We start from the raw sequence: 22,768 nt of genomic DNA on the forward strand, positions 1-22,768 counted from the left end.
ACCCAGGTGCCAATCTGCAGTAACTTTTTGTCAATGAAGTGGAAGCATGTGTTTTTGTTTTTTTGGAAATTTTTATCAAGTATCTTCAGAGATTATTTCCTGCCTTACCTTCAAACACTGGAAAGGAAGGGTCAAAGACAGTAGCTGGCTGGGAACAGTGATTCACACCTGTAATCCCAGCACCTTGCAAGGCTGAGGCAGGAGGATCACCTGAGGTCGGGAGTCTGAGACCAGCCTGACCAACATGGATAAACCTGTTACTACTAAAAATACAAAAATGAGCCAGGCATGGTGGCACATACCTGTAATCCCAGCTACTCAGGAGGCTGAGGCAAGATAATCGCTTGAACCTGGGAGGAAGAGGTTGCGGTGAGCCGAGATCACGCCATTGCACTCCAGCCTGGGCAACAAGAGTGAAATTCTGTCTCAAAAAAAAAAAAAAAAAAAAAAAGACAAGACAGTAGCTTATGTTCATGGCAAGCACCTCTCATTACAGTACAGTTCTAAGAAAAAATTTCAGTCTTTCCTACATTGGCTTCTGCCTTGTCTGAAATCAGCACATTCCATGGAAGAAGGAGTCCTGCTTTTGTTGCATCTTCTATTGTAGGGTTTAATGTTGGTAAATGAGTAACTCTAGCATTCATACAAGATTCCCTAAGACTCCTGCAGCAGTCGACCAAGCCCAGGGACACAAGTGAATCTGGAGATTCCTGGGGCCTTGTTTTGAAAAAGACTTGAAATACACATAGGAAGAAAGGCACAAAAATAAATGTTCACTTGTCTCCGCAAAAAAAAAAAAAAAAAAAAGGCAGCTTGAGGCTTCCTTGACTTATTCCCTCTGAGCACTTTCCCCACTTAATATTAAGGAGGAGGTCTTTATATTATTTGGTGAATGGGGACTTTTTTTTTTTTCTCTTGGTATCTTGACACCAAGTTAGTTTGGGACATTTACTCCTCTTACATTCTATCCCTATATAGATAAATGAAAAATATTTTAGAAGCTGTTAAAAGAATCCTAAAGTGTGGGCAGATGCTAAGCGATTATGACAGTAAATAATTTTTGTTGCTGTAGGCTTTAATATCTCTCCTACAAGATAGTACCTTCATAAATTGTCTTGTGGAAACATTATCTAAAAATTTCATTTAGGACAAAGGAGACTAGAAGCTTTTGTCATTAAACATGAAATAGCCTTGCTTTCTTTATTCCTAGAAATGTAGGCAGTATTTCTAGAAATATTTAATGATAGCGAACCACTTCCTGGCCATCAATTTGATTCCCTTCCATTTTCCTAGACTTCTGAAGAGGTCTCACTTTACACTATTTTGCATTACAGAATACAGTCTTTATACTTCTTTTTTTTTTTTTTTTTTTTTTGAGACAGGGTCTCACTCTGTCACCAATGCTGGAGTGCAGTGGCGCTATCTCAGCTCATTGCAACCTCTGCCTCCCAGGTTCAAACGATTGTCCTGACTCAGCCTCCAGAGTAGCTGGGATTACAGGCATACACCACCATGTCCGGCTAACTTTTTGTATTTTTAGTAGAGATGGGGTTTCACCATGCTGGCCAGACTGGTCTCAAACTTCTGGCCTCAAGTGATCCGCCCGCCTCAGCCTCTCAAAGTGCTGTGATTACAGGCATGAGGCATCACACTCGCCTACTGTCTTTACTCTGATAGCTGTTTCTCACGTGCTTCCTTACTCTGCTCCTCAAAACAAGTCTGAAATCCTTTTCCAGTAAAAATCTACTCTTTGGACACACAAATAACAACTGCACATTAGATTTTTAAAAATATTTGTTTTAAGATTAAACACAAGCCAAAATTCACCATAAGGTGACTATTTTTGTCCTAAAATTTAGTGCAAGCCAGAAACTTCCAAGGCAGAGGCAGTAAAGAGTAGTGATTGAAAGCATACCACACTTTGGAGACAGTCAAGTTGAGTTTGAATCCTGGCTGTGCCCCTCTAAGCTATGTGACCAATATTGGGATTTACGTTACCTCTTTATCTTTTGTAAAATAGGAACAACAAAAATACCTACTATAGAGGAGTGCTGTGGGGATAAACACAAAAGAATGCAATAAAAATGCTTAGTATAATGTTTGGTACACAGTGAGTGATCAACATGTATTAGTTATTCTCTTTTTTTTTTTTTTTTTTTTTTCAGAGACAGGGTCTTTCTGTGTTTCCTAGGCTGGTGCAAACTCCTGGGCTTAATGATCCTCTCACCTTGGCCTCCCAAAGCGATTACAGGCATGAACTACCACACCTAGAAATGCCGTGTAGAATGGTAGTCTAACTTGACTATTTAGAATTACTAAATAGAAATTATTTACCAATACACAGATAATATGTTTTCTTTATATGTCTTATTTATTTTCTTGGGGAATTTCATAAACTTTCGATTTTTTACAACTACAATTCATTGTAAAAAACAATTATTAGTTATTTAAAAAATATAGCCAGGCACAGTGGCTCAAGTCTGTAATCCCAGTACTTTGGAAGGCCAAGGCAGGCGGATTAGCTGAGGTTAGGAGTTCGAGACCAGCCTGCCCAACATGGTGAAACCGTCTCTATTAAAAATACAAAAATTAGCCAGGTGTGGTAGAGCGCCTGTAATTCCAGCTACTCAGGAGGCTGAGGCAGAAGAATTGCTTAAACCCAGGAGATGGAGGTTGCAGTGAACTGAGATTGCACCATTGCACTCCAGCCTGGGTGGTAAGAGCGAGACTCTGACTCAAAAAAAAAAAAAAAAAAAAAAAAGGTGAATTAAAGTAAGGTCTTACAAATGAATACTGAAGAACAAGAATGTCCATATTGGCTGTGCACAGTGGCTCATGCATGTCATCCCAGCACTTTGGGAGGCTGAGGCAGGTGGATTGCTCTAGCTCTGGCATTCAAGATCAGCCTGGGCAACGTGACAAAACTCTTGTCTCTACAAGAAATACAAAAGTTAGCTGGGCATGGTGGTGCACACCTGTATCCCCAGCTACTTAGAAGTCTGAGGTGGAAGGATTGCTTGAGCCTAGGAAGTTGAGGCTGCAGTGAGGTGAGATCGCACCACTGCACTCCAGCCTGGGTGACAGGGTGAGACCTTGTCTCAAAGAAAAAAAAAAAGAAAGGAAAAAAAGAAAATACCCATATTTTTTGTTCAGACAACTGCAACTGCTTACTCGCCTATTAATTACTTCTAATTATATTTATAGTAATGTAAATTGTCACTGGCAATCTCATCGGCGGTAAGATAGTTTTAATAAGGATAAGTACATAATTAAATGGGAGCTCTTAAAGACTCCTGGTAACATTTTAATTGGTTTAACCTTCTGCCTTGCAACTGGCAACTGGTATTCAGTAAAAGCTGTAAAAACATAATATTGTTGGACCTAGGAATAGCCCCAAAGAGGTTATGAAGATGTTAACTGAATTATTTTTGTTTTTCATTTTTTGGGTAGCAGCTTTATTATTATATAATTCAAACAACATAGAAGTAACGTATTTAAAGTGTACAATTCAATGGTTTTTAGTACAGATTGTGTGTCCCTAATACAAAAATCTGAAATGCTCCAAAATCCAAAACCTTTTGGGTGCCAACATGACACTCAAAGGAAAGTTCATTTTGGATTTTCAGACTAGGTTGCTCAACCAGTAAGTACATAATTTAATGCAAACATTTCCAAATCTGAAAAAGAGGTCTAAAATTCAAAATATTTCTGGTCTCAAATATTTTGGATAATACTCAACCTGAATATTCAGAGTTGTGCAACCATCAACACAATCAATCTCAGAACATTTTTCTCACCTCAAAAAGAAACCTTCAAAAAAACTAGTTGGGCATGGAGGCATGCACCTGTGGTTCCAGCTACACAGGAGGCTGAGGCAGGAGGATTGCTTGATGCTGGAGGTCAAGCTACAGTGAGCCATGTTCACGCCATTGCACTCCAGCCTGCAGCCTGATTAACATTTAGGTTGTTTCATCTTTGGCTATTATGAATAATGCTAACATTTGTAAGAAAGTTTTTGCATGGACAAGTATTTTCATTTCTCTTGGATATATATCTAGGAGTGGAATTTGCATTACTATTATTGGAGTGAAAATCAGGAGCAATTTCATGGTCTAACAATAATTATGTTACACTCTCAATAGTATTATGCAGAAACGCTACACTCTCTAGGGTAACATGCAGAAAAATGGTGGCTTTGTTGAATGAAGACCATATAATAATAGGCTACATGAAGTGAAAAAAAGAAAAAAAAAAAGGATACAACCCACTTGAAATCCTCCTAGGGCTTCCCAAGGGACTTCCCATTCCTTCTTCTGTTCTATGGCATCTGTCCTCTGCTTCCACATCCTGCCTCAGTTGGTCTGAGGGCCAGCCACACTAGCTTTCAGAGATTCTTAGAAACGTCTCAGCTTCGGAGCCTTTTCACATAGCTTCCTCTGCGTGTATCATTCTTTGCCCAGTGGTTTCAAGTCTCATCTTAAATGTCACTTCTTCAGAAAAACCTTCTCTGATACCCCAAACGAGGAGAAAGGCAAGTGTTTCCATAGCAGCCGGAGATTTTCCATCTTAATGGTTTTGATACTAGAATTGTTTACTTGGTCAAATATTGAGAGCCTTTTATATGCAGGGATACAGGGTGAAACAAAACATGCAAGATCCCTGCCACTTGCGACCTTATATTCCAGGGAGGGGATACATGTACAAGTAAACAAATAAATGCACTTGGTAATTTTACATACTGATAATTAGCTCAATGGTTATCCTCTGGACTGTAACTCCATGAAGGCAGGAGCTATGTCTGTCTGAGCTACTTTCAGTTTGCTGAGAGTCTAGCCACTAAATAAGCTCAATACATATTTTTTCACTGACAATTAAAATAAGTATATAAAAGACAGAAATGGAAAAAAACGGGACTTCTATAAATGGAGATCTAGCTCTTCCTCTTTCAAAACTTTCTGTAATACTACGTATCTTTAAATAATTAAATCAATTAAAATTGCAAAAAGTTACCCTTTGTAGTAACAGAACCCCAAATAAAACCCATTTATGTCACCACACACTCGTTAAGTACCTGGTAATAAAACCTATTCTGAAATACTCAGACGTGTTAAGTGGATAAAATCCAACTGGCGCATTGCCAAACAGGTTCCTCCCCGTCAGCAGCATAATTTATAGTTTTTCACAGAGGCCTTAAGCACCCATCATTTGATTCTCCCTCATTTTCCGATTTCTGAAACCCTTTAGAATCTCCCCCCACCCACACGATGTGGCAGCGAGAAAAACCGCAGTTCTATTTACACGTCAACGGTAAGAAGAGAACACATAATATTTTGCCAGGTCAACAAATCTGCAAGATCTCCACCCAAGAGATCAGTATCCCCTTTCCAGTTAATCATTCTAAGAGGCTGGAGACGAGTAGGGCTAGATAAAACCAAGCTGCCCTAAGGCTGGACCAGAGCAGCCGATCGTGAGATCCCTTCCCCCAAGCGCAGCGCTCGGCAGCCTCTTTCTTCCCCAGGCGCATGCGCAACGCACTCCCCAGCCAGCACACGCCTCCTCCGTGGGGTCGGGAGACGCTGACGTCACCGTGCGGTCTGCAAGCAACCCTTCCGCTCCTTCAAGGAAAATGAGTCCACGGACCTTCGGATTTTCTAGCCCCCAGAAAATGCCCTCCCTCTTTCCATCCCAGTGCCAACCACTTCGCCAGCCCGTCTCCTTTCGGCTGGACTTCTCTTGTACTTTAGTTGGACCAGGAAGGCGGCGGAAAGGAAGGGGAAGGGGAAGGGTGAACGACCAATTCCGTGTTGTTTACAAGGAGTAGGCGAGTCTAGGAATCGGTCCGCGAGGGCGGAGCCGAGGAAGCCGGCACTTCTTCCTTCCCCCCCACCTCCCCTCCCTCCCCAGCCTTCCCCGCGAGCGGACGCGGCAGCGCCTCTGTCTCGCTTTTTCTTATTTTTTCCCCCCCTTTCCCCTTTCTTTTTTTTTTTCTTTTCTTTTCCCCCCTCCCCCCCTTTCACCATTTCCTCTCGGAGGCGCTTTCCCCGGGCAGGGGCAGAGCCGGTCTCACCCCCCCGCCTCTCCCCGGCCCCCGCCGCCCTATGGCGAGAGGGAGCCTCCTCCCCACCCGGGCTCGAGCGGCGGCGGCCTCAGGCCGGGGGTCATCATGGAACTAATTCGCTGACCGACCCAGCGCCCGCAGCCGTGCGTCCCGCTCGAGCGCCAGCGCCCGCGCCCCCTGAACCGCTTCCCCCTCTTCTCCCTCCTCAATCGGCCCTGTCGTCCCGCGCGCACTGCCGCCGCGCGCCTATGAGAATGAGGTGGTAACGGGCCCCCGGATGACCCCGCGTCACCACTGTGAGGCCTACAGCTCAGCCGGGGAGGAGGAGGAGGAGGAAGAGGAGGAGAAGGTGAGGGGCGGGGGCGGGGGGGCTCGACGCGTCTCCGCGGCCGGCTGACGCGCTGGGGCCTCGCTGCTCCCCCCGCGCTGTCCCATTGGCAGCGCCCGTGGCCGCGAACTGCTCGCTGGAGACCCGCCCTCCCGCATCCCCCAGCCCGGGGAACCTCGGGGCAGCCCTCTTCGTCTTCTCCGGCCCAAACCAACCCGGCACCTGCCCAGTTGAAAACAGCGCTACTGTGTTCCTTTTCGGGCCAATTTTTCTGTCAGCGAGTAACTTTTTTTGTGACAGCGGCAAATTAGCTACTCTATAGTGCGTGTTGGAGGCTTTGCGAGCCTGTGTTAATACACAAAGAAGGGGACACACCCCCACCCTCAGGTTGAACGATCCTGCGGGGACACCAGGAAGATTACTAACTTTGCACAGCGGAGTGAATGCCAAATGAATGGGGTGAACCTCCGGTGCTGTGAAATTCGGGGGAGGGCAACGTTACCCAGGGCTTGGTGCGGGTGGGTGGTGGGAATCCGGAGGAGGTGAGATTTGAGTTGTACCCTAAAGGCTCGATTAAATAACTGAAATTTGGAAGGAGGACAAAGAGGCCTCTGCTGGAGCTAGGGGGTTCCGTTACAGATCCTTTTGGCAGAAGTTGACCTTTGGGTAGCAAAACAGTGGAATGTGTTTCGAGAGGTAGGATGGATTCAGACTCTGAAGGGGTTTGAACTAAAATATTTATGTTTTATTCTGTCAGTGGCGAGCCGCTCGACTTAGAGCAGCAGGGTATTACGGTAATGACGTTAAATGACAACACTTGACGAGGCTTATTATCTGCCAGGCATTCTCCTAAACGGCTTGCAATTCATTTAATCCTCCCAAGGCTGGTAGTAGGAGCCTCATCTTACAGATGGGGAAAACTGAGACGCCTCAAGATTAAGTAATTTTCTCCTTAGGCAACGGCTAAAACCTGGTAACCAGAATTAAGTCTAACTCTATGCTGTGTGGTATCTGTCCTGAAAATGAGTTTGTTAAAATAACAGTGTTATCTGCTTCTAGCTTTTCCAGGTCGTTTGTGGCAGATGAAATAGAAAGGATTGGACAAATAGATTAAGAAATAATGGATGGAATAGATTTAGATTGGCTAGTCTGGGACCAGAGAATCTCCGAGAGATTCTGAGCCCCTGGACTAGAAATTTCTTGATACCGATGAAGGGCCGACTAATAGAATCAGCATATATTAGGGAAGTTCAGGAAAGACGATCGGCAGTTTCAGATAGTTTGTGTGGTAATGTGACATCCTAGTAGGTTAGAATGGAACTTAGCATGTGTCTTGGTCAAGATTGGAAACTTGAGTGTGTCCATGTTTTATTTTGATTGTGTAATGCATTAAAAATGAAGAATATTCATCTTCCTGTGTATACTCGTCTTTAAAATGGGCTTTATGGCTGAAATGGGGGTGTAGTAAGAAAAATAAAAAACTCGAAAAAAAGGGCTTCCCACAATTTGATTAAATTGTGGTGAGGTTACATGAGTTAACATGGCATAGCGCTTTGAACAATAGGCCGTCAAATAGTGAGCACTCAGTGCTTTTACTTGTTAAGCTCTTTACAAGTGAAGATATTATTTATTAGGCATATGCTCAACTCCGGAGATTAACATCAAATAATTCATTATTAGAAAAGGCAAGTCTACCAATAATCATCACAAAGCAACTAGATGTAAAAGTAGAATTATGTCCAAGTACAGATGTGGGAAGGCAGAGCACAGCAGCACAAATCCGGAGAGTCTTACAGACTGATGGCTACTTTAGGAAGGGAAGTATGAACTAGAGGACATACCAAGTTGAAACAACAGTACGTACAGCCATGGAGATTAGGAAAGAGCATACACTTGGAATCGCAAATACCTTTAATTCATTGTTTCCAGTGCGTAAAGTCAAGGAGGGAATAGTAAAACCAGTTTCTTGTATGGCCACATTAATCCCTCCTTTCAGAAGGGGAACTAAGATTCAGAAGTCAGCACCACTACAGGATTATTAATGGAATTAGTATGATAATGATGGCAAATACAATAATAGATATTAGTGAAGTTGTTTATATTGTATACCCAGCACTGTGCAGCACTTTTCCTCAGAGGAGCAGGGGGCCCTGTATGTATATCTGTAATAGTTATGCTGTACAGTAAGCCTTTTATAAACTATTACCTCAGACATTAAGCTATTTGATAACCGTGGAGAAAAGAGAAGCAGCAGCAATTGAGAGAATGGAAGGAGAAATGTGAAGCTGGCATAAAGTTTGTGTGTGGAGTATGCCAACCAAAATAGTCGTTTCTTATTTCCTGCTTTTCTAAAAAAGCTTGCAAAATTGGATATGACCAATGATAGACATACAGTAACAAAATAGAACTATATAGTTCTGTTTATTCAAACAGTAAAATTGTATTTTAAATGTTTGCATTTTATTTCTTAGCAGAATTTATTAATCTAACTCAAAATGTGTTTTACACGTTAGAAAACAGGCTTGTGCACTGTCAGTAAAAGAAAACCCAAGCCCATGATTTCTGTATCATAGTATGTCTTACTAGTCTTGTCTTTTGTTCTCTCTTTATGTAGAACATACGTTATGACCCTTTACTGCTAAATATTTCACAATAATAGTAATACTTTCTTACAGAATCACAGCAAAATTTTCAATTTTGGTAAATTTAGCAATCGATACATTGACTTGTGTAATCTGTCCCAGTTATCTCATTTGACCCAATAATGACCTTTACACCATTTGTCTCCTTCCAGTACTGGATCCAATTGAAGGTCAGGTATTGCAGTTTCTTTTCTATCTTTTTTTTTTCTTTTGAAACAGAGTGTCCCTCTGTTGTCTAGGTTGGAATTCAGTGGCGTGATCTTGGCTCAGTGCAACCTCCACTTCCTGGGTTCAAGTGATTCTTCTGCCTCAGCCTACCGAGTGACTGGGGCCACAGGCGTGCACCGCTATGCCTGGCTCATTTTTGCGTTTTTAGTAGAGATGGGTCTTACCATGTTGGCCAGGCTGGTCTCCAACTCCTGGCCTCAAGTGATCCGCCTACCTTGGCCTCCGAAAGTGCTTGGAGTACAGGCATGAGCCACCCTGTGCAGCCAATTTTTTGTGGCCTCATTTAATCTGCAACATCCCCAAAGGTATCCCTCATTGTTTTTGTCTTGCAATTATTTGTATCCCTTTTTTATTATATTTTATTTATTTATTTATTTTTTAGAGATTGGGTCTCAATTTGTTACCCAGGCTGGAGTGAGGTAGTGTAATCATAGCTGACTGCAGCCTCAAACTCCTGGGCTTATGTAATCCTCCCACCTGAGCCTCCTGAGTAGCTGAGACTACGGGCAGGCGTGTGATATCATGCCTGGCTAATTTAAATTTTTTTTTTTTTTTGGTGGAGACGGGTCTTGCTCTGTTGCCCAGGCTGGTCTCAAACTCCTGGCTCTGAGTGCTTCTCTCCTGCCTCACAAAGTTCTGGGATCGCAAACAGGTGCCACCATGCCCTGCTATCTGTCCCATTTTTAAACGTTTAAGGAAATTATACCTCTTTTTACTTTGTTAGCTTTCTCCAGAGTGAGCAAAGAGTGATTCTTTTGTTTTTTTTTCCTATTGATAATGTTGTATTGCATTGATTTCTGAATCTTAAAACAAGCTTGCATTCCTGGAACAAATCCCACTTGGTTATGGTGTATAATTCTTTTTTTATATTGCTGGATTCAGTTTGCTAGTATTTTGTTGATAAATTTTGCGTTTATATTCAGAAGAAATACTAATCTGTAGTTTTCTAGTGATGTCTGTCTGGTTTTGCTAGCAGGGTAATAATAACTGGCTTCAAAGAATAAGTTGGGGAAAATTTGTAAAGAATTGCTTAGTTTTTCTGAAAATGGTAGAATTAGCCAGTGAAGCCATCTGGGCATGGATTTTTCTTTGACAGTGCTTTAAAAAATTAACTGTTTAAATCTTTGATTTTACAACTACTCAGCTTTTTCTTTTTTTTTTTTTTTTTTTTTTGAGGCGGAGTCTCGCTCTGTCGCCCGGACTGGAGTGCAGTGGCCGGATCTCAGCTCACTGCAAACCCCGCCTCCCGGGTTTGCGCCATTCTCCCGCCTCAGCCTCCCGAGTAGCTGGGACTACAGGCGCCCGCCACCTCGCGCGGCTAATTTTTTGTGTGTTTTTAGTAGAGACGGGGTTTCACTGTGTTAGCCAGGATGGTCTCGATCTCCTGACCTCGTGATCCGCCCGTCTCGGCCTCCCAAAGTGCTGGGATTACAGGCTTGAGCCACCGCGCCCGGCCAGCTTTTTCTTTCTTTCTTTCTTTTTCTGTTTTTGTTGGTTTTTTTTTTTTGTTTTTTTTTTTTTTTTTTTTGGAATAATCTCACCAGTGCAGCTTTTTACTTCTTAAGTTTTGGTATTTTGTATTTCTGGGAACTGGACCATTTCATCTAAATTTTCCAATTTAGTTGCACACAGTTGTTCATAAAATTCCTTTATAATTCTTTTTGTTTCTGTAAGGTAGGTAGTAATGTCTTCTTTTTAGTCTTGATTTTAGTAATTTGTCCTCTGTATTTTCATGGTCAGTCCAGCTAGCTAAAGGTTTGTCCATTTTTATCTTTTCAAAGAATCAGCTTCTGGTTTCATTGACTTTTCACTGCTGTTTTTTTATTCTCTACTTCATTAATTTCCATTCTAATATTTAATATTTCCTTGCTTCTGTCTTGCTTTAGGAACAGTTTACTCTTCTTTTTCTGTTATGTTAAAGTAGAAGATGAGGCTCTTGATTTGAGATACCGTTTTTTAGTAGAGACATTTTCAGGTATTATTTCTAAGCACTGCTTTAATTGTATCTGATAAGTTTTGGTATGTTATGTCTTCATTTTCACCCATCTCAAAGTACTTTCTTTTTTTTTTTTTTTTTTTTTTGAGACAGAGTCTCGCTCTGTCGCCCAGGCTGGAGTGCAGTGGCCGGATCTCAGCTCACTGCAAGCTCCGCCTCCCGGGTTCACTCCATTCTCCTGCCTCAGCCTCCCGAGTAGCTGGGACTACAGGCGCCCACCACCTTGCCCGGCTAGATTTTTGTATTTTTTAGTAGAGACGGGGTTTCACCGTGTTAGCCAGGATGGTCTCGATCTCCTGACCTCGTGATCCGCCCGTCTCGGCCTCCCAAAGTCCTGGGATTACAGGCTTGAGCCACCGCGCCCGGCCAAAGTATTTTCTTATCTCCCATGTGACTCTTTAACCAGATACTTTGTTTTAAAAAAAAAAGTTGTTACAATATAAACATTTGAAAGTCATACTGAGGGCTTTAATTGTAGGCCATTGGAGAACAGGGATCCATTGAACCTGATTTACTCCTTTTTACATGATTCTACTTTATGTATCTCTCTCTGTACCCATCTAAACCCTCTAAAAATAATCTTGAAATCTAGTGAAGAAACTTAAGTCACTAGTGACAGTCAGTTGTTGGGATAGCTTGTGAAGGCTGGTGGATCCATTTGGTTGTAGCTAATGGCGTGAAAGAATTATTAAAGTTCTATGGTTTTTAATAGGAGTTTGGAAGAAACCTTAGAACCTATGAAGTCTAATCTTGACCCAAATAGCTGTTTCTTCTAAATATCTCTTGACAGATGGTCATCTAGTTTACATTCCATTTCTTTTATATAGAGAAAGGTTTTCACTATGTTGCCCAGGCTGGTCTTGAACTATTGTGCTCCAGTGATCCTCCTGCCTTGGCCTCCCAAAGTGTTGAAATTAAAGAAATCAGCTACAGCATCTGGCCTACATTCCATTTCTAATGTTAATATTTATGTCCTGCATTAGAAGAAATTATAGTGAGCTTGCTCACCAAATTGTTGAAGATCTGAGAAAGGCACCAAGGCAACAAAATTGAAATGTCAGCATCTCAGCAGTATGCAACAGGGATGGAATATAACAAGATGACCTTTTTTCTTTTTTAAGAGAATATTTTGTTCTGAACATGGATGTGTCAAAACAAAACAAAAAGAAGGAACGTACCCAAACCCCACACACAATGGGTTGGGGCAGATAGGGGTAAAGCTGGCTTAACAAGGAACCTGAGAAAGTCTCTTAACAGTTTTTGTTGACCGTAAATTGTATCTGAATTGATACTGAGGTGTCTTCAAAAAAAAAAAAAAGCTAACAAGGGCCACGACTGGTGGCTCACATCTGTAATCTAAGCACTTTGGGAGGCCAAGGCAGGCCGATCACTTGATCACTTGAGGTCAGGAGTTTGAGACCAGCCTGGCCAACATAGTGAAACCTGTCTCTACTAAAAATACAAAAATTAGCCATGTGTGGTGGTGCATGCCTGTAACCCCAGCTACTCAGGAGGCTAAGGGAGGAGAATCACTTGAGCCTGGGTGGTGGAGGTTGCAGTGAGCCGAGATTGTGCCACTGTACTCCAGCCTGGGCAACAGAATGAGACTCTTGTCTCAAAAAAAAAAAAAAAAAAAAAAAAAAAAGCCAATGATTTTAGATTGCATTTATGGTAAAAACTAAAGCTAATTTAGAAGAGGCAAAATATCCTGAGGAGCTATCGAAGTTTTCAACTATGAAAAAGATGAATTGGTGTGCATGATAGCGCCCTTTAAAGATTGGAAATATTGGTGTGAAAGAGATGAGATTTTGGTAGGTTAAAGTTCTGAACAAGAATGTGTATAAAAAAAGAAAATGTGAGAACCCCACACACAGTGGGTTGGTGCAGGTGGGGGTAGAGTTTTTTTTTGGTTGTATGTTTTTGTTTTGGGCCCCAGTAGTTGAAACTGGAACAATTGGTTGGGTCTCTGTTTCATCAAAGTACTGTCCTGTGGACACAGTGAGTAAAAACAAATGATATTGGCAGATGTGACTGCATAAAGATTTATTTCTTTAGAGACAGGGTCTCATTCTGTTGCTAGGGCTGGAGTGCAGTGGCATGATTTTGGCTCACTGCAACCTCAGCCTCCCAGGCTCAAGCCATTCTCCCACCTCAGCCTCCCACGTAGCTTGGACCACAGGCACGCGCCACCACGCCTGCCTAATTTTTGTATGTTTTATAGAGATGGAGTTTCACCACATTGCCCAGGCTGGCGTCAAACTCCTTGACTCAAGCAGTCTGCCCACCTCAGCCTTCCAAAGTGCTAGGATTACAGGCCTGAGCCAATGCACCTGGCCAGGAATTTATAACATAGTTGGGGAGTTAGTGGAAAGCTGCTTTATGACATGATTAAAGAATCAAGAGTTTTTAGAAGAAATTACGTTTGAGATAGGTCTTTTTGAATTAGTATTAGTTCTTTTTCTGTTCTATTAACCCTTTGTCGTCTTAGTATGAAAATAGTTTATGCTAATTATAGAAGATTTGCAAAAACTTAGGTGTTTAAAGACACAAAAATGAACAAAATCATAATTGAGTTCACCAGAATTAGTCTCTAGTAAGTTGAGAAGCAAGTAGGTAGCATATGTGAAGTGGTACATAGGAAAGAGGATAGTAGCTGGAGTTGGGATAGAATGTGGAAATTATAGAAGTGGTTTGCTATTTTTTGCTTTTCCAAATTTTTTATTTTTTAAAAAATTGGAACTTTTTACATGTTAATTCTGGATATTTAAAAAAATTCTTAGAGCCCATGAATCTGAAGTATGTAATACAGGTACGTAGTTGAGAAAGTCACATTGTTAGTGAAATTTATAATGAAAACCAGCATTCTCCTATGCTAGGCCTTTCTCACACTTTTCTTACTCCGCAGAGGTTAACTACTCCCAACTCTTTCCTGCTTCTCCCATTATTTACATCACATTTTCAAACAAGTTGCTCTACTGCTGTTTTTTGACATTTCAGTTTGAGATATTTATGGATTTCCTCCTATGAAATGTAAAGATGTGGCTTTTATTTTACCCTCTTCCAATATCCATAGTTATGTCTCTACATCCTCCCAATGTGATTTTATCATACTGTGATCCCTATCCATTATTTTCATTATTATTGCTGTATAGATATTATGATATATTATTTACTTTCTTAAACTCTTTTTTCTGAAGTTAATTACCTTTTTAGTTGCTTACCTTTCAACAAATCTAGCTGAGCCTTTTCACATTCTTTTTTGCTTGTTTTTTCTTTTTTTGAGACGGAGTCTTGCCCTGTCGCCAGGCTGGAGTGCAGTGGTGCAATCTTGACTCATTGCACCCTCCGTCTCCTGGGTTCAGGCGATTTTCCTACCTCAGTCTTCCAAGTAGCTGGGATTACAGGCACCTGCCACCATGCCTGGCTAAGTTTTGTATTTTTAATAGAGACAGGGTTTCACCATGTTTGTCAGGCTGGTCTCGAACTCCTGACCTCGTGATCTGCCCGCCTCCACCTCCCAAAGTGCTTAGGATTAACAGGTGTGAGCCACCGTGCCCAGCCACCTTTTCACATTCTTTAGCAGTTTCTTAATCCAATTTTCTACACACAGTCAAACCTCAAGTCTGTAGTTTGCTGCCTTTTTTTTTTTTCCTAAACCTAGAAGCCTATGCAGTGGCTTACCCCTGTAACCCCAGTGCTTTGGTAGCCCAAGCAGGAGGATTGCTTGAGGATGGGCAACCTAGCAAAACTGCATCTCTACAAAAAAAAAAAAAAAAAAAATTGCCTGGGCTTGGTGGTGTGCATCTGTAGTCCCAGTTATTTGGGAGGCTGAGGCGGGAGGATCACCTGAACACAGGAGTTCGAGGCTGCGGTGAGCCACTACACCACTGCACTCTAACCTGGGCAACAGAGTGAGACTCTGTCTCCAAATACATATAAACATAAAACCTAGAGACATTTCCCTTGGACTCTGTGTTGTCTTGCACTGCTAAACTTACTATTTAGACATGCTGCTCATTTTAGAGTGCTAGTCATTGTGCTGTGGAGCCTTCTAGGTGAGCAGTTTTCAGTAGAACTTACTTCATTAATAGGAATGTTCCTTTTCTGCACTGTCCAATACAGTATCCACTAGCCACATGTGGTTATTGAAGTAAGGCTATTGTGACTGAAGAAATAAGTTTTTTTTTTTGTTTTTGAGACAGAATCTCACCTTGTTGCCCAGGCTGGAGTGCAATGGCATGATCTCAGCTCACTGTAACCTCCGCCTCCCAGGTTCAAAGGGTTCTCCTGCCTCAGCCCCCCGAGTAGCTGGGATTACAGGCACCCGCCAGCATGCCCAGCTAATTTTTGTGTTTTCAGTAGTGACAGGGTTTCACCATGTTGGCCAGGCTGGTCTCCAACTCCTGACCTAGTGATCCATGTGCCTTGGCCTCCCAAAGTGCTGGGATTACAGGCATGAGCCACCACGCCCGGCCAATTTTTAAATTTTATTCAGCTTATGTTTAAATATCTACATGTGTAGCTAATGGATACGGAATTGGAAGCACAATTTAAGATGATTTCATACTGGAGGGGATGGTTTCATACTGAAAAAGTGGGAATGAGTAGGATTTAATGTAATTGATATATTCTCTTTTTAATGAAGGAAAAATGTTAGTGGCCCTTATCTGATTAGGTTTTTAAGAGGAGTGTTTGGAATAATTCTAAGAATTCCTGGTGAAGAAGTCAGTGACAAACTTTTGACAATTTGAAACATTAATAACATCTTTTTGATCAAGGTCCAAAGGTTCTATCAATTATGTGGCCTTGTTTTTATTCTCTTTATAACTGAATTTCAGATTTAAAGTGTGGGTGTTTTAGATAACTGATTATTTTGGTATTTTAATATGATATTTTAAAGAGCTATAAAGTCCTATACTGCCTCATAGCATTCTTATTTTGTTTTATGAGTTGCTTAATAAGTACTTTATATAATGCTACACTTATTCTGTAACTAATTTTAAAACATATTTGATTTTGTAGGTAGCTACATCAAGCTGGCTAGCAGGCAGATACAAAGGATATCATGAAGTTTCCAGGGCCTTTGGAAAACCAGAGATTGTCTTTCCTGTTGGAAAAGGCAATCACTAGGGAAGCGCAGATGTGGAAAGTGAATGTGCGGAAAATGCCTTCAAATCAGGTAATGATTTAAGACAGATGAATTTTATTAGAAATAAGCATACCACTGCCATACATAATAATATCTTGACACTGCATTGGAGGAATGTGTACCATTTAAGGATGTGCTATATTTGAGAGACATCTCCCTGTTTCTTTTTTGTGTAACAGGGTCTCACTCTGTCATCCAGTCTGGAGTGCTGTGGCATGATCTCACCTCACTGCAACCCGCGCCTCCCAGGCTCAAGCGATCCTCTCACCTCAACCTCCTGAATAGCTGGGACTGCAGGCACATGCCACCATGCCTGGCTAATTTTTTGTATTTTTGGTAGAGATGGAGTTTCACCATGTTGCCCAGCCTAGTCTGGAAGTCCTGAGCTTAAACAATCCACCAGCCTTGGCCTCTCAAAGTGCTGGGATTATAGGCGTGAGCCACCATGCCCAGCCTCTTTTTTAAAAACTCCTGCTCCTACTGTAGCTGTTTCTTTCTGAAACGAGTTAACTGTTTTTGTTTGTTGACCTGTTTTGTTGTTATCTGAGTTACAGCTTTAGGAATACAGTTAAGTTTGTTTTCTTTCCTCATAATCTATACTAACAGTAGTAACCTTCTTTAGATACATAGTTTATAGTTAGCTAGAGGCTAAACATCTTCATAGCATTGTCTTTAGTCAACCAAAAATCTACTCTTTCATCAATAGCGATAAGGAGTTCATGTGAACTACTAAGGGTAATACCAATGTTGGAAGCTTTTTAGAAGATAGCCAGCTGGCCTCTTAACTACTGTTGGCTGTATAGTTTTTCTTGTAGAAATTTTTATACTTCTATTATATATAATTATTTTTCACAAATAACTGTGAAGTTTATCCACTCCAAAAGTTCATCGTATAAGATGTCTTATATATCTTCTAATATCTAACATGGTGCTTGGAAAATAGAATAGTGGTCAAATGTTCTTTTAATATGCATTAGTGAACGAATGGCAAATATGTAAGTTCCTCCTGTGTTGTTTTAGGCTATCCTTTGCTCATTGGTTTTGAAAGCATATATGCCTTTTTAATTCCGTTCTAATTTTTCCAACTTATGTATCATTCTTTCCCATAAGCTAAAGAAATACATTCTTCATTTACTGTTACTTGTCATTTTGCAAACTGATTAGTTAACCTGAATGTGGAGTGTTTATACATACACTGTCTCATTTAATATCTCATTTAATCCTTTGAAAAAGTAGGCAGTAGTCCCAATTTACTCAAGACTTTAATAAGTAATAGAATGATAATTTGGGCTGGATGCAGTGGCTCTCACCTGTAATCCCAGCGCTTTGGGAGGCTGAGGTGGGCAGATCACCTGAGGTCAGGCGTTTGAGACCAACCATGGTCAACATGGTGAAACCCCGTCTCTACTAAAAATACAAAAATTAGCTGGGTGTGTTGACTCATTCCTGTGACCCAGCTACTTGGAAGGCTGAGGCATGAGAATTGCTTGAACCCAGGAGGCAGAGGTTGCAGTGAGCCGAGATCGCACCACTGCACTCGAGCCTGGGTGACAGGGTGAGACTCCATCTCAAAAAAAAATTATAATTCGTTCCTTTTCCTAAGGTAGTCCTCTTCCTGTGATACTTTTTGTTGTTGTTGTTTTATATTTTTGTGTGCATGTGTGATTTTTAGATTAGTTGGGAATTCAAGTTATTTAGCAAATGTCTGCTGAGTATCTGCCATACTCTAGGCACTATTCTAGGCACTGGGGATACAACAGGAGAAAATAAATTCCTTCCCTTATGTTGTGACATTCTAGTGAGCGTCAAAGCTTTTTTATAGCTGCTTGTAGGACCATTCCTTTCCTCCTTCTGCTATCTCCTTGAGTCAACATGTAACCAACAATAATATGTTTTTACAGCCTGGTCTTTGAAGATGAAGTTCTACCTAGATTGTAGTATATTGCTGTATTACCAAATAATCCGACTTCTTTCTTTCTTTCCTTCCTTCTTTCCTTCCTTCCTTCCTTCCTTCCTTCCTTCCTTCCTTCCTTCCTTCCTTCCTTCCTTCCTTCCTTCCTTCCTTCTTTCTTTCTTTTTTTTTTTGTTCCTTCCTTCCTTCTTTCTTTCTTTCTTTCTTTTTTTTTTTTGGTGGAGAAGGAGTTTTTATCTTGTTGCCCAGGTTGGAGTGCAATGGCATGATCTCAGCTCACTGTAACCTCAGCCTCCTGGGCTCAAGTGATTCTCTTGCCTCAGCTTCCCAAGTAGCTGGGATTACAGGCACCCGCCACCACACCTGGCTAATTTTTGTATTTTTAGTAGGGACAGGGTTTCACCGTGTTGGCCAGACTGGTCTCGAACTCCTCACCTCAGGTAATCTACCTGTCTCAGTAACCCAAAGTGCTGGGATTACAGGCGTGAGCAACCATGCCCAAATCTGGCCTATTTCTGTAGGTGATTTAACAAATACTGGTATGGTAATACCAGAGAACAGAATAGTATCAGAACTTCTGAGAGACCCACTTCTTCAGGATATGCCTTTAGTAATGCCAAGTAGAAGCCGTATTTAATACTTGTAAAATTTGGGTAGCCTTGGTCTGGTGGGGATAGGAGATAAGAATAGGGGTAAAAGGCTATATAGGGGCTTGAGTTGCTTGCCAGGGTAACCCCCAGGGACACTTCTCTATTCAATGTTTTTTTTTTTTGAGACAGAGTGTTGCTCTGTCACCCAGGCTGGAGTGCACTGGCGCCATCTCAGCTCATTGCAAGCTCCGCCTCCCGGGTTCACGCTGTTCACCTGCCTCAGCCTCCTGAGTAGCTGGGACTACAGGCGCCCGCCACAACGCCTGGCTAATTTTTTGTATTTTTTGGTAGAGACAGGGTTTCACCATCTTAGCCAGGATGGTCTTGATCTCTTGACCTCGTGATCCGCCCTCCTCGGCCTCCCAAAGTGCTGGGATTACAGGTGTGAGCCACCACGTTTGGCCACTTCTCTATTCTAGTTCTAACTCTTTTATTTTCTTCTAAGGGACTGGCATTTTTTTTTTTTTTTTTACCTCCCTTTCCACTGTTGCTCTGACTTTTCTAATTTTGTTTTGAAGTGTTGGTAAAAATGGAAAAATAAGGTATTTTTAAGCTTTCTCTTATGCCTTTTTCTTCCAGTTTCCTTCTAACTTCCCCTGCCCCAACTATATTTTGAAGTCAGTCTCTCACATAATTCTTGTTTAATTTGCATCGCCTATCCCCTAATTTAGGACAGCGTGGTCAGGCAAGAATATTATATACCTGTCACTCATCTTCTATGTGTTTCTGCCACATTCTGTTTCCCTTATGATAGCACAAAGTATTATAATTTTCTGGTGATCTGACTGTGAGTTTCCTTGAGGGGTATGGTTGTGTCATTTTTGTTTACTTGCATATAATAGACTCAAAGTAAGCATTTCAGTGAATGGTGTTTATCATTTCTTTATGATTCATTCAGGTACCTTACTGTGTTCTTGGCACTTGCTGAGAACTTCTTTTATATTATGTAATTGTACTTTGAAGTTCATGATAATTTTGTTACATGAATTGGGGAAAACATTGAAACTGGTCAAAGTGCACACACTTTCAGGTGTTCTCAATTTATTTTGCCAAAGTGCTTTTGATTTAGAGATAAAACCCTGCCACAAATTGTTTATATACAGATGATTTTCAGTAGAATTTTAGAACTCTAAGGAATCTTTTAAAAACAGGTTGTTAACAACTTTTCTAGTCATTCTCAACTGGAGTTTAGGTTTGCTGCTTCCTACTTCATCAAAGCCAAAAGCAAAAATTTGATTATTATTATTTTTTTTTCTGAGACAGGGGCTTGCTCTGTCACCCAGGCTGGGGTGCAGTGGCTCCATCACAGTTCACTGCAGCCTCTCTTTCCCAGGCTCAAGTGATCCTCCCACCTCAGCCTCTCAAGTAGCTGAGATCACAGGCACGCACCACCACGCCTAATTTTTTTATTTGTGGAGAAGAAGGCTCACTGTGTTACCCAGGCTGGTTTCAAATTCGTGGGCTCAAGCAATTTTCCTGCCTTGGCCCCCTACAGTACTGGGATTACAATTGTGAGCCATGCCAAGAAATTTAATTTTTAAAAAAATGTTGAACGTCACAGGTGTAATGAGATGCTGTTGGAGCATAGGAAGATATTCAGCCCAACTTGAATTATCAGGAAAAGTACCTGGTGGGGAGTAACATCAAAATAGCTCTCAAGAGATACATAATAAAGCAGGTGAGATAGAGAAGGGAGTGTGTTCCAGTCAGAAGGAGCAATACGAACAAAGGAGCAGTGATGTAAAATAGCATAGCAGGGGCAAGGAAGGATCATAAATAGAAGTTACTACTCTTAGAGCATGAAGTTTAAGACAGAAAGTGATGGAAGATGTTTGAGGTTAGAGAGGTAGGTCCTAGATTTGTATGCCATACTGGGGAATTGTACTTAATCTTTTAGGTAATGGTGAACCTTTTAGAGTTCAAAGCGGGAGAGGTTGTATATTATAAGGAAGAGACTAGCAGCATGTGGAATATAATATATATACAGAATATATATTAATAGCAGTCTATATTTTACCATGTTTGATCAATCCATTATAAATTCTCTTTAGGATTATTTGTTCAACTACTGAATCCTTCTAATCCTATTTGAGCAGTCCATATGAGAAACAGTTCTTCACCTGATGAAATCAGGAAATACTGTTTTGGGCTTTCTCTTTTTCTCTCTCAGTCTTGATTTTAGAGGAATAGGAGTGAAATGAATTACTTAGGCACAGAAGTTACTGTTTGTAATGCTGTCATGATAATATTACTGTTTAGTACATGTTTGAATTGATTTGAAAAAGTTACCTTAGACTCAATATTACTTCAGTTAAATTGAGTCTTCTTAAACTGTTATCTTTTGGGCTTTAAAAAAGTTACGGCTAGTTTTGGCTAGTGATGATAACATTGGCCATGCGGGAATTCTTTCCTTGGCCCTATTGTTAAATTTTAGTGTGTAGTATATGGGCCAAACATAGTGGCTCACATCTGTAATCCCAACACTTTGGGAGGCCAAGGCGGGAGGATTGCTTGAGCCTGGGAGTTCAAGACCAGCCTGGGTAACATAGTGAGACCTCGTCTCTGCAAAAAGTAAAATTAGGCCAGGCGCAGTGGCTCATGTCTGTAATCCCAGCACTTTGGGAGGCTGAGGCAGGCGAATCACTTGGGATCAGGGGTTCGAGACCAGCCTGGCCAACATGGCGAAACCCCATCTCTACTAAAAATACAAAAATTAGCCAGGCGTGATGGCACAAGCCTGTAATCCCAGCTACTTGGGAGGCTGAGGCAGGGAGAATTGCTTGAACCCAGGAGGCGGGCGCTACAGTGAGCTGAGATCGAGCCACTGCACTTTAGCCTGGGTGACAGAGCAAGACTGCGTCTCAAAAAAAAAAAAAAAAAAATTAACCGGGCATGGTGGCACGTACCTCTGGTCCTAGCTACTTGGGGGCACTGAGGTGGGAGGATCACTTGGGCCTGGGAGATTGAGGGTGCAGTGTGCCATGGTTGTGCCACTGTACTCCAGCCTGGGTGACAGAGCAAGACCCTGTCTCAAAAAGTATATATATGGAATATTAAAGTTCAAAGTTATTGTCGTGATTTCTTTCATGACTAATTGTTACAGTGTTTAAAATAACTATTCATATATAATATTTTGTAAATTTGTTTTTCTGACATTGTTAGATAATCAGGTAGTTTAGAGGTAGGAAAGGAGAACTAATGTTTGAGTGCCATTTGCATTCTATATATGTGCTTTACATAAGTTATGTCATTTAGTTATAACTATATGATAATCTCCATATAACTGTATTCTCTTTTTTTGTATGTTACCTTTTGTGATTCTTCTGACAGTTGTATGTTTCTGTTATTGTTTAATGCCAAACACCAAATAATGACATTATTTAATGTAATCTGTCATTCAGGGATTTTTTTTTCTCCCACATTGTATCTCTACCTGAAGGTTGGAGTTAATGGTGTTCTTGTTTTCATAGCTACTGTAAATCATTGTTCATCTCCCTAAAGCATCCCCAGTTTCATCAGTTTATAACATCACCTACGTCTCCTGGGAATTTATTCCCTTGTTGTTGATTTGTTTGGCTGGCTTACTTAACATTACTTTTCCTTATTTGTTGCGGCATTTTGGATAAAAGCTCATCTTGACAGGAATTTAATTTCTCTTGAATGCTTAACTCTTCATCCAGAAGTCCTGTGACTGGCTTTACTTGGTTTTCAGGGATTTTTATGAACCCTTAGTCCAGAAGTAGATCTTAAAGTAGCCTAGATACAAAATTACAGCTGGATATGAGGAATAACTTCTAGTGTTCCA

General features: G+C 41.2%; 1 protein-coding gene across 2 annotated transcripts in view; it reads left to right on the forward strand.

Annotated features, from left to right (window-relative positions):
- The first annotated feature begins 5,838 nt into the window (after window positions 1-5,838).
- CCNI (cyclin I) overlaps window positions 5,839-22,768 on the forward strand; it is a 29,532-nt gene continuing 12,602 nt past the window's right edge. The window contains exons 1-2 of one of the 2 annotated variants that reach the window (XM_010361987.2): window positions 5,839-6,407; window positions 16,275-16,431. In XM_010361987.2, coding sequence (XP_010360289.1) covers window positions 16,318-16,431 — 114 coding nt within the window. In that variant the 5' untranslated portion in view covers window positions 5,839-6,407; window positions 16,275-16,317. The remainder of the gene's footprint in view (window positions 6,408-16,274; window positions 16,432-22,768) is intronic. The other variant, XM_030915632.1, reaches the window with a different exon arrangement.

The sequence above is a fragment of the Rhinopithecus roxellana genome, chromosome 2 (genome assembly GCF_007565055.1).
Source record: "Rhinopithecus roxellana isolate Shanxi Qingling chromosome 2, ASM756505v1, whole genome shotgun sequence".
In the NCBI taxonomy this organism is placed as follows: domain Eukaryota; kingdom Metazoa; phylum Chordata; class Mammalia; order Primates; family Cercopithecidae; genus Rhinopithecus; species Rhinopithecus roxellana.